This window comes from Empidonax traillii, unplaced genomic scaffold (genome assembly GCF_003031625.1).
Source record: "Empidonax traillii isolate 1590-97213 ecotype Southwest subspecies unplaced genomic scaffold, ASM303162v1 scaffold347:size1123457, whole genome shotgun sequence".
Classification (NCBI taxonomy): domain Eukaryota; kingdom Metazoa; phylum Chordata; class Aves; order Passeriformes; family Tyrannidae; genus Empidonax; species Empidonax traillii.
Window position 1 is genome coordinate 679,124 of NW_020955540.1, and position 12,885 is coordinate 692,008.

General features: G+C 36.8%; 1 protein-coding gene across 3 annotated transcripts in view; it reads right to left on the reverse strand.

Annotated features, from left to right (window-relative positions):
* LOC114061650 (uncharacterized oxidoreductase ZK1290.5-like) overlaps window positions 1-12,885 on the reverse strand; it is a 44,906-nt gene that overhangs the window by 14,294 nt on the left and 17,727 nt on the right. For all 3 annotated transcript variants that reach the window (XR_003572173.1, XR_003572172.1, XM_027892327.1), the window contains exon 3: window positions 8,058-8,159. Coding sequence is in view for 1 of the 3 variants with exons in the window: in XM_027892327.1 (XP_027748128.1) it covers window positions 8,058-8,159 (102 nt within the window). In the remaining 2 variants the exon portion in view is untranslated. The remainder of the gene's footprint in view (window positions 1-8,057; window positions 8,160-12,885) is intronic.

Sequence of the window (12,885 nt, forward strand, 5' to 3'; positions counted from 1 at the left end):
TAAATCATTATGCCACAGCAGTCAGAAAAACACAGTTTTAACACAATGGTGAACCAAAATATTATACACTATTGTTGAAAGCTAAAGAGTTACAAAAAACATGTCATTATTGCCCTTGAAGAATAAAGCTTTCATTTCAGGCTGAAATAAAACAAAATTCAATTACAGACAATGAATATGAAAGGGCTTATCAAACTTGTACATTTCCACAAAAAGCTTGCATTCTTTTCCCCCTACAGTAAACTCTAAGATGTTTTGCTTCCAGCATATTTCTCATAGGAGACTTTGAAGTCTGTTGCACCGTGTTAGATTTCCCATCAAGAAATTTCAGGTTAGTCATGTTTTGTGTTAAGAGTCATCCGAGTCATTCCTACTAAAATCACTATTACAGCACTGGTGTGTTCACAGTGATGTTGCACAAAGCTAAATTCAAAACTGCCAAGAAAGTAAATGTTTTCTCAAAAAATAGAGAAACAATAACTAGCATTTTGACGTTTTTGCAGAACCAGCATTTTCTTAAAGCTTTTTTTTTTAAGGTAATATGCTCAAAACATTTGACTGTCATTAAATACACATATTTAGTTTTGGTAAAGTTAGAACCCTTTGTTTAAATGCCATTGTTTTGCTTTTAGTTATAGTCTAATACATGAAAGTTCAAGTGTTTTGACTTTTGCATTAAATTACAATATAAAATAATTAAAACAATTGCACAGCATAACTGTATTAAAAAAATCTTATTTTAATGCATGGTGGAAACGTGAATTCAAAATGCTGGATTTTTCTGAAAAATAGAGCTTAAATGTCAACAATCAGTGGATTCTACTCTACAGAGAACTGCTTCCATTTGCCTGATGGAGGATTAACACAGTTGCTTAGCATTGTCCAAATCTCGGAAAGACTGTCTTAAAGCAGAAGATTACACAGATTATTTCCACATTTAAATCTGCTGGATTAATTCCTAAGAATGAAGATTTAAAAAACGAGAGACAAGAAAATGAAGGTCTGGTTTGCTCCTGGGCCTTATCTGACAGACCAACACTTGTGACTACGTGTATCAAACAAGATCCATGAAATCACATCAATAGCAGAAATAAAAAAAAATACTTAAGGAGACACTTGTGCAAAAGTGTCCCAACTTATTGCCTTGAAATAACCTCGAGGGTGTGGGGGGTGCACATTTCCTCACTCACAGAGCTCAAACAGAGGTAAGTTCCCCAGTTTCTGCCATGGGTCTCAAACCACTGGAATGCTCTTGAGGAAGGGGGCAGGCATTAGGTTTTTTCAATTTAATATCTGTTTAGTATGCTTAAAAATCTCATTTCAGACAATTCAGGCACAATTCATGACTTAGCTGTTATGACAGCATGTGGGTTTTATGTCTATAGTTCTTTTTAACTTAGTTTAACTAGTCCTGGAGTTCAGGCTTTCCGAGATCAAAGTTTTCAATGTGCTAGCTACAGTCCCTCTAGAAAGTACCCTTAAAATATACATTTGTACTGACTTATTTACGAAGTTGCAGAGCTTTGACTCAGGGAGAGAAAGCATCCTCCTTATCTGCTTGAGGAAATGAGTGGTCTGGCCCCTATGAAGCAGATTTTGAGAAAGTGCCAGGTGCAATAAACAAAGAGTTTGCAATTCCCCATTAGCTCCCAAAGCTTACTGAGGCTTTGTCCTGCTCCTTGCCACTCTGACTTCACAGGCTCGAAGAAAAACTTGGCAGCGCTGCTTCTGTTATGCATGCTAAAAACTGACTGACCACAATGGTGGAACAGAAAATTTCATCCAGCTTTGAAAACCTATCATAAAATTCCGCAAGACACATCAGAAAACATATTGGCATGATAATGATTGAATATAATGGGAAAAAACTAAGGATCTTTTCTATTCTACACAAAAAAATCTTGGCATCCGCCCCACTGGTAATTTCACCCCACTGTACTTCTCCCAGCTGCTGTGAAGCCCTGGTTTGCAGTATAGCTGCATACTAAGCCTAAAGTATTTGTTATGGCAACCCAAAGAATGCTTGGGTATTTTTTCCTTTAATCTGTATAATACCAAATCATACAAAGTTTGACGGTCACTGTTACTCTTCCAACAAAAAAGCATAAATTTAGTGTCTTGGCACCACAGCTCTGCTTTAGTACAATAGCGAGCCTTATCTTTCTCCAGCACTACCACGGACTTTTATCAAACTCCTAAATACCCTCTGATATATGAAACGTACAAAGTTCAGATCAAAAAGGTTTTTTAAATTACAAAACTGGATACCAGGTTTGTGGAGCCCGTTTTCCTCCCCCTCCCTGCTGCTCTACATGAGTCAGAGCAAGGAAGAATTCCCACGTCCAGCAAACAGTGCCCATTCTGTTTTATCTTCTATTCAGGCCACAGAATAAAAACACAAATGGATCTACTTTTCACAAGAGGTCAACTGCAGTAACTGTAACTTTATTAACAGAGGTTACACAGGTTAGAAAGGTCCACATTCTCTCTGATATGCATGCTAAGAACTTCTCTGGGGCTAAATCACATTACCCATAGAAACCATGTAAGATTTGATTTCAGCACAATTTCCTAAATCAGAGCTGTGGGCTGAGTGTGCCCCACATACAGACTGAAAGCCAAAGCCCTGATAAATTAAGCAGACTCTGCTTAGACAGAATCAATAAGGAATTAACTTCTAAATCTATGAAGTAACATTTGTTCCATTTCACAGGCTAAAACACACAGACTCCAAGAGGAGAAATGTCCTGTCTGAGACACAGGAAGACTTTGGCAAAACTGAAAACACAGAAGCCATACCTCCTCCCCCACAGGATTTCTTTGTAGCCTATTCATTGCCACAGTATAGGTGCTTATCTGTCTTAAAATTACTTTTCTGCTACTACAATTCTATGATCATTACTCCTGCTATAGATCATCTGTGAACCATCGTAGGCTGTGAGGACAACAGGAGAGGAGGTATGAATAGAAGTCAAATTATCAGCTTCTGTGAATGAAAACTCATTACAAACATTCAGTGTACACAACTGTTTAGTTATTTTGGACAAGGACTTTCCTTTGAAAGGTATTTCAACATTGCCTTCTTCACAAGGGTTCTTGTGTTCACACCGGGACCTCCAGGCACCTCTGTGTGGGTACAAAATGTGTACATTTGCTTTAAGTTTTTGCTTAGCTTGCTTATTTACAGCTTTGACAAAAAGGATTTGCTTGCTAGTAGAAAAGGCTCAAATCATACACTGCAATAAATCATGAAACAATGTCGTCTGAGGGCTTATTTTTACCCATGAAGTTAACATTAAGAAAGAAAAAAGAGCAAAACAAATGAGCGAGTTTAGATTAATTCCCACTTCTTCATTTGCACCAAAAGAATGATTTCTGTGGTAATTCTTTTTTTTTTAATAAGATACTGAAAATGATGAAGATTTCTTTATGATCTTTAACATAAATAAGCGTAGCGATTTTTTTTCCTATGTCTTTACTGCTATCTTATCTGATCAACAGGGTGTGGTGCAACCAACATCCTCACCAACTGCAACCACCTCCAACCCATGAAAACACATCTTTGAACTGTGTTTCTCGTAATAACAAGCCCATGAGATGTCTTCATCTGTACAGACAGAATACTATCCACAATGTGAAAAAGAAGTGTTGCTAGGCAAATTAGTTACTTGCTTTTACTTTTTAGAACTTTAGTGCAATTCATGGACACACATCCACATGTGATTTCTACCAACATAAGCACTCTTGAGGCAAACATTTTATGGAGCTGCAACACAACAGTTTGAATTGTCAGCTGTTCATCATTTGACAATATCTGTATAGATTTAAGGTAATCTTTCAGTAGAATAAGAGTAGAATATGTCACCTAGCAAAGGATGTGCTAGAAATCTGTGCCACCTGCCCAAAAAAACAGTATTTAGTTCACTGAACCCTCACTCATACTTTTAAGAATGGACAGAAAATGGAGGAAGATGATGATTGAACTGGTCTATGACCGACAATGAGGGCAATATTATTAAGGTTGGTTAGATTTCTTCTCTCACTTGGAATTAAGCAAAACATAACTTTTTTCTAAGAACATAGTAACACAGCTTTAATTACTGGGCTAAACAATTTCTGTCTCTTTATAAGACTCTCTTTGAATCATACAGGTAATCATAACAAAAACATGTTAACAGGTTAAGGAATTTCTGAGGTAAGGAAGGATATTCCATGTCAGCATAAGCTGCACTGCTGACACTAAAAAGATAACCAATTTTACTCTTGGTAAAATGGCAGCGAGTCCGAGTGGGACGTGAACCCAGAACAACCACCAAGTTACTACTCTTGCCAACTTCAGGCAAAAGCTGGCTGGAAGCCCTCGTTCTTCCCAGCATTTTTAGATAGAGGGACGAGTAATCATGTGCATGTGTGTACGAAAAGCTTTCCAAGACGATGGGCTAGCCACAATGCCAAAATCAAGGTCATTAAAGACGCTGCATATGGAAAGGGTCACTTTGCTAGGAACAGACCCATTACCAGTGAGCACATCTAATGACTATTCATGATGTCAAAGCAGCTCGCCACACTGCTTTCATCTGCCAGCACAGCACTGCCGATACAAGAATGCTGCAGCTGTCAAGGGAATATATGACTCAATGTATGTATCTTGGAATGGATTCTGTAGGGAGCCTGGCCTCTGTTCTGAGGTACTGGAGAGGATAATTCCCCAAAATGACAATTTTGAGACCACAAAAATTCAAACCACAGCCTTGATATTACAAGAATCCTAGTTGATTTCAGCTGTTACAACAGAAATAACCAGTTATTACACACAAATGTCTCACTGACCAACGTGTAGAATTTTTTCCTCCCTTTTCCCTCAGTGTTGTTTATCCCATAACCCTTTAAAGGAAAACACAAGCAAGGCTATTAAACAGAGACACATTTCTAGAATTCTCTGCCTTCATCCTATACTTTCAGATACCTACTAAAATTCTGAAACCAGTAAAGAAAATAACAATTCTCCTTCCCCATTCCTAATTCTCAATATAAAGGAGTTGCAATGGCTGATCAGTGGAAGTCTCCTTTGTGAAAAATCTCAAGAAAAATGCCCAGGATTCTGGGAAATTGTTCTTAACCTAAAGTTTTGCTGCTTAGTTGCCTTAGGCAATTGAACCGTGGATTCAAACACAAGTGCTAACACATGAAAACTTCTTTGAAGTGTGTTCCTGGGACTCCATCCTTGGGGCAGTAACCAAGTTCTGTTTAGTTTCCAAAGCACACTGAATCCAAGGAGTGCAGCCCAAAACTTCAGTACGGCAAATAATCTCATTTTAAATTGTCCATATTTCCAGTTTCTTATGTCTACTTCTGACCAATGTGACCAATCTAAATATACTATTTGAAAAAAAAAGTCTGCATTAAAGACTGCATTAAGACTCAGTCTTGAGTACTAGCAGTTTATTTACTCTACTCCTAGGGCAACTGATAATAACAATTGACTATTAATAATTTACATTACTTTAAAATAATGTTTCTTGCCCCAGGTAAATAGAATTTTTTCAGAATAAATATCAACCTGGTTTTAAATTGAAGCTGAAGAATGAGATTTACAAGTATCTGCACTCAAACCATCTGTGAATACAGAGAAGTGATTAAAGAAAATCTTGTTAAATTCAGCCAGATCAAAGCCTTAGGTCAACACAGACATCTTTTAACCATCTCATAAGTCTCTTGCAGACAGTTCTGTAACATAAAAGTATTATCAGTTCCATAACACAAACCAATTTGTTTTCTATAGAGAACAATCATTATTCTCTGCACATTCAGACACTCTTCAGTGTGGGCACAGTTAGTTGCTAAACCCACTAGCAAGTGGGTTTCAATCACTTCAATATTACCTTTGGGAATTGACTGTAGAAGCACGTTACTTGTTTAAATGGTCAGTCCTTAGATGTGAAGCGTTAGTTTCTATGCATTTTTTTTCAAGAATAAACATTAAAAAAAAAAAGGTAACAGAATTGCAAACAGGAACCAGTGACCACCTGAACCAATGTCAAGTTCAGAGAAGACAAAGAACTCATCTATTTAGTAAAGAACTTACAATTTTTTCCCCCAAGAAATGAAGATTTTATGTTTTTCCTCAAGTAAGGACTTTGACCAAATCCTACATTCAGTCCTCACTAAGGCTAACATGTTGCTCACATAACACATAGCAAGTCACAAAGACATGCAGCAAGTGTTTAATCTTCAGTGGAAAACCTAGTGGTTAACCATGCAAACAAATTATTTAACATTTTGCTCAGGAATCACTGCATTTCCAACTCCAGAGTGGTTAACATCTGCGTGTCATTTCAGTAACAAATACTTATGGTCAGGACGTCCAGAGTCTGTATCCCTCAGAGCAGAAGTGTGGAAGTTAATCTTTTAAGGCACTTGATTCAACCAGACTATTAAATTTTCCTTCCCCTGTATATGATCTAACTGAGGCAACTCAGACAACCAGAGCTGGAAAACTCATGCTCCCCTTAATGGATAATGAGTCTACAGAATGCTTAAATTCAGAAAAAGACTGAGGATAACAACATGTAAATTGAAAAAATTATTGAAGAAATGCAACTTCAGGAAAAATAAATATCACATGGAATGTCTGTAAAGAGTGATCATGCATAGGATCAAAAGTTAAAAGCAATTTTTCCTCTGTTTGTGTGGCCAGCTATAGTATTTCCAGTGTCTTACTAGAAGGCCACTGAATAGCTCATAGTCTCTCCCATCATGAAGATATATAGAGAAAGAAAGAGTTGTACCAGACAGGAAAGATCAAAAGACACATGGAAAAGTAGAAAAAAGCCAATAGGATAGGAATAATAATAGAATGTGAAAAAGACAACCTGTTTGCAGCTAATTAAGATGCCATATCTAGGCACAAACGGCATGCACTAACTTAAATACTCTTGAGAAAAAAACCTTCTCAATGGAAGGATGAAATTCCTTGTGGAATAATCCATCTTTGCGTGTAAGAGTCATTGATGCTTTGAAGTATTAGGTCAGTGGAGCATTTCTTTCAAAACTGAATGTTGTAATGCCTTACACGGCAGAAAACACTTCTGGCAACTTCCCTTACGTTTAACATAAAAGGCAAGAACAAAAGATGTACCAAAGATAATTCACTTCTGCGTTTCCAGAAGCAGAGCAAAAGTAAACACAGGGTTGAAGTGTAAGAGGAGAGGTTGGTTTATGGCTCTGATAAAGCTGGTAGTGACACACAGCCTGTAATTGTCTTTGTGCAACTCTCCTGCTACAATCATTACTGCAGTAGCTCTGGCTTAGTGTTACATTACTTCAGCCAAGGAGTCTTCTCCCCATCTGGGGAGCTTCTCTGAAGCTGTCAGCAGGGTGGTTCACATGGCCCAAGAACTGCATGACAGGATCTTCTCTCATGACACCATTTCTAATAATTCTGCATCCTTCAGGAGCAAAATCCTCCTCTTAAATCTACATCTACTCTTCCTAGTGCTATGGACATAAACTGAAGTTCGCAGAGCACCAAAATTTGAGTTATCAGAACTTGAGCAAAAGTCTTCGAATTTTCCAAAAGTTAGTACCAAAGAATCTGCAGTTGAGTATTTGCTCCTCATCTAGCCATTTTCTTTTGTTGAACCTTTTCTAAAAACACATATGGAACTACAAAATACCACAATATATGATAAACCGGAAAATGGTATCATACAAGTAAAAAAAAAAATCTAAAAGAAGTAAAACTTGGCATGATTTATACTTAATACAGAGGAGGTCACTACAAAGGTGTTCTGTAGTGTTCAGAAGTGTTCTGTAGCGGCATATAGATTTCAATGTAATCAGTAGATTTCCTCAAAAAAGTCTGCACACCATTATTAATGTCATGGACGGAATTTGACAATGTATTATTATTTCCAAGCAACACCGCAATTTCCAGAGAGACATGATATGAGCACCCAGTTCAAATTAAGCTTTTAACATCTCTCACTATGACTTCCTCAAATCCCAAAGTGCACAATAATTCCTTCTGTTGAGACAGGTTTGTCTTGTTACATCACCTTTCTCATAGAGTTCTTCCATGGCTCTCCAGGTTTCAGCTCGGACCTCTCGATTGCTTTTCCCCGGAACATGTGCCTCAGGCCAGTGCATTAAATAAAGATCTAAAAAAACCAATCAGAACCAGACTGCTCAGTAAAGTGTGCAAAGAATAAATACATCAAATTGTGAAACAGCATTTTCCCTCCATAATGGCCCCAACACATTATCACCATAACTGTTACAAACACTACTCCGTGGTCATTACTGTGCACATCCATTTAGTTTTAATAAATGAATTCTACAACATCTCATTAACAACCAAGGGCAGCAGAAATTCACATAAATTAAAGTGAGAAATGTACATGTATTGGACTCAGAGTTTCAAATGAGATCATCTAAATTTCAAAAATGACAGGACCTATAACTCCTTTATAAGTTTGTAGACACTGCTAGACATTCTGAAGGAGAAATTTAAGAGATACTTGGAAAACAATTACATTTCTATTTACATTTTAACTCCAGATTAAACAGGTAACTGCAGGCATCCCAGTCAAACAGGTTTTGGCCTTTGCTGCATACATTAGTCTGATGAAAAACAGCAAAAGAAAATAAAGGGATGACTGAGATGTACACCATTTTCTTTGTACTTTATAATATTCCTTTTTTGGCAGTTCAAATACAGAGTTAAGACATAAAAAAACCTCAGACTTGTTTCAGTGAGAAGAGGTTTTTGTTCTCTGAATACAGCACACCATTCCTTTACAGTACCTCTCTGAGAAAATACAGATCTTCTGCTTTGTGAATAACAAAAAAAAATCGGAAAAAAAAAGAAAAATAATTATTTTTATTTGCATTTAAGGACTGCATTAATGATTACTATACCAGTGGGCTGGTATATTAGTTTTCCATCTCTAAAAATATAAACTCAACCTCAATTTAAGAGGAGAAGGTAACATGAAATTCTCTCTAATACCCCAGTTCCAATTTTGGCACATCATTGCAACACTGTTAAAGAGAGTACTTTACTTGGATCAAAAATTATAGAACAGTACAGAGTTTTGTACAGTAAGATACAGTACAGCTGTATGAAGGAAAAAATTTTGGATGTATCACAAAAACCACAAGCTTAACTTGCACTTTCCAATAACACATTAGACTTTTAAATACAATTGTTCAGGGAAGCAAATATCACTCATATATAATGATCTGCGGCATCTCAATTTGCATCACATTTAAAGAGAAAGTTGCTCATTCTTTGCTTTATATACATAAAATCCACTTCCAATTCCATATGCAGTCTAGCTCATCACCAATGTATGAATAATTACTTCTTCTCTAATTGCTCTGAGAAAAGGACTTGTATTTATTAAAAATAAATACCAATACATGATATTGGAATAAATACCAATTTCTGTGACATTTAACTGAAAACTAATACTGGGAACTAATAAAGCATTCGGTGAGGTTCTGATCAAAAGTCAGGGCTATCCAAATTCTGTTGCCAATAAAATTTCCACTGATCTATATTAGACATAAACCCAAGGATCAGCATTAGGAACTGCTAATATCAAGTGTTCATTTTGATCCAAAATGATATGTCATTGGTGGTACTTACTTCATTGAGACTACCATGTTTGAATTTAAACTTTTTTGCTAATGTTTAAAAAAGTAAAAACATATAAGTAGGTGTAAGTTACTGGTATCTGATGCCTACCTCACATAAAAATGGAATTATGTATCTTTAACTGCTGCTTGCTCTGTTTTCCAAACCAGACTAGTAAGAACTGCTTAACTATGCAGAAACACACCATTTAGCAAAAATAATCACACTTCAGCAGAATTTCACCAAAAGTTACTTCTCCAAAAGCCTGACTATTCACTCAGACACCACAGTTTGCAAATGCTCACAGAAATAGCTACATCATGGATTTCCACATGCAGAGATGCATTGTACTCAGTCCAAGAAACTGAAGCACTCTCAGAAGAAGGACTTAACAGATTTGATAACTGAAAGATCTCTGGCCTTGGACATTTAAAAAAATGCAGCACATCAGCCTTTCCTGTATTAGTGTCTTAGGCCTCTTCAGGGCAAACATTATTAGCTGTTGGTCCTTTATTTTAGAAAGGTGATTTTACCAGCTATGTGATGTCTACATCATCCTACTATGTTTGTTTTAATGTAGGGTTTTTGTTGAAATAAAAATTACTTCACATTTCGAAATATGTGCATTTAGGGCTAGAAAGCCTCTACTGGATCACAAAGTACAGTCCTTCTGGACTGCGAGAAGTGTTCACCAAAGACACGGGGCAAAGGTACCTTATCTCACAGATAAAGATAGAATAGTCTTTGTGCCAGTCATGGGTAAAGCACCCCCAGCACAGCCAGATCTGCCCTCTTCTACTGCATCTGTTAGAAAACTTTCCACCATACCTGCAGGCCAACAAAAACAGTAACCCTGCACAAACCAAGGTCTGTGATTTCATCCTTATTTGTACACACATTCACACCCTACACCCACACACACTTTCTTTTGCTTAAAATATTTCACCTCCTGGGGGATTGTGAGAACACAAACACTCTTTAATTCATTTTGGAGGCAAGAAATTAGTTTTAAATCATTTATCGAAATAGCTTGAGGTTCTAGTAATCAAGAAATGTGTAACTTTATCAGTGAAGGTTTTTAAGAACAAACTACATTTTTCCGTGTTGAGAACGATGGGGTTGTGCTTTGTACTGTGGGAAAGATTATTTAACACCTTGAGATGCCCTCCAAACATATATTTTTTAAAAATAATCTTAAATTGAAAAATCCACTGTGATTCACAGTATCGGGATGCACTTGAGAAAGAATGAAAAAACCTCCCAACGTTCACAATCAATTTTTATATTTAACACCTTTTTAAAACATCCTTTGCAGACAATCAAGCTGTAATGGTGCAGTGGTAAATGAAGGCCTGAAGTTCATTTAAATGTCAAGGCACGGTGCTGCTTTCACACATACATTTAAAATAGAATGGCTTATTACTTCTTAGTGGTTTCAGCACCTACAATCAACACAGTTCCTCTTAACTGGAAAGTACAGGGCCATTTTACACATTTAAAAGCCAACAGCATGTTGTTGTGGAAATTAAAATTTTCAATTCTATTGAAATTCCTAATAAAATATATAAAAAAGTACAGATTGACTAAAACAAAAGTAGTTTTGAAGAACAAGCCCTGCCTTCTATCACACCTAAAAGCAAAAGAATATTTCCATTGTTTCCCAGTTATCTTACTGCAATCATTTCCCTCCTTTTCTCAATCTTCACTGTACTTAGTATTGACATGATGTGTTTTTCTCTCCCACTAAATCTTTTGTATTTTGTTTTGTTCTATTGAACAAGGATAAACGTGAAAAAAAACCTCAAAGTGTTTTAAAGCAATTCAGAACCTGAATTATGATAATATACCCATTCCATGTGATTCATCTATTACACTGAATATGTTGAGAGTGCATTTGTCCAGCTGGGATTTGTGATAGGTCAGATTTGCCTGAATGAGATAAACTCGGCACAGTCAAAAGGAAAATAAAATTACTTATGAATTCCATAACCCACAAATCACATTCGAGAAGTTATTTTGGAGGTTAGATCCAAATACCAAGGAATGTATTCTTCTACTGCCAAACCTGTAAGATCTGCTGCCATTTCATACTGGTTTACTGTGTTTGCTAGTTGAGGACCACATTTAGAAAATGCAAGGAACAGAATATCTATTACAACCACTGCCCACAAGTAATACGAATTTCCAGCACATCATGGATATATAATCTACCAATTTAAATAAAAATCCTGGAACACTGCTCTCCTAGCACCATTTGCCTCAAAAGTGTTTATTGAAAAGGCCCCATAACACATATTTTACACGGGGCACTTTTTCTCTTAAAAAACTGTGACGCTTTCAACAGTTTATCTGTTTAACAGCTGGCAGTCTACATACTGATAATGCATAGATTTAATGTTATAAGTTACTTCTTTCCTTGAATTTTGAAGACAGGTCTCTAAGACAGAACTCAACCTTATCCCTCTCAGAGCAGTGCAGATCACACTGTGCTTAATGGCAACTGTGGAGTTGATACAACAGAGATTAAACTCAAGTAGCCACAACTGTTGCTCCACCTGCCATCCCATCCTCATGGAGGTCACCATCCTCATACACAGATCAGTGACTGGCACATGAAGTATTTCCAAAGCCACCACACTTCAGAAACTGTCCAGTTAAAGCAAGCTGAAGCCTGCATTGATTTAGGTCGCTATGGCAGACTAAGTGGTTCAGGAAGAGCTTTAGAAATCTCTCAGAAATCTATCAGTGGAAGCAAGGTGGGAAGATGGGTGAGGTTATTAAAAAAAGCAAACAAAAATAAAAAAAGGAACAAATCTAGTATGGAGACAAATTGCATAGGCAGCTGCGATACTCCCTTAGTTTGCCTTAGAAATATGAGCAAAAGAAGTTTCAGGTCTGAATACAATCCAAGGACTCGCTCACATGGTGACAGCATTAGTGCATTTCTTGCTCTCAGATATTCTCTCCCTTCTTTCAAGTATTTCTGCTTAGCAGTAATATGTAAACTCAGTATTTGTGTGAGCACCTACTTCAATCAGTCTACTGATTTCTACTACCTGAGAAAATAAAAGCAACTTACAGTGCTGGAAGGAATCACTGAAAAAGACTTCTTGGAAGTGAGTCAAGTTTTCCTCTCATCGACATTCAGCACCAGTACCAGAGCAAGCAGAAGAAAAAAGAAAGCAAACACAAAATAACAAGCAGAAAGCAGAGAGGAGGAATAATGTTATTTCTCAAGTTAAAGG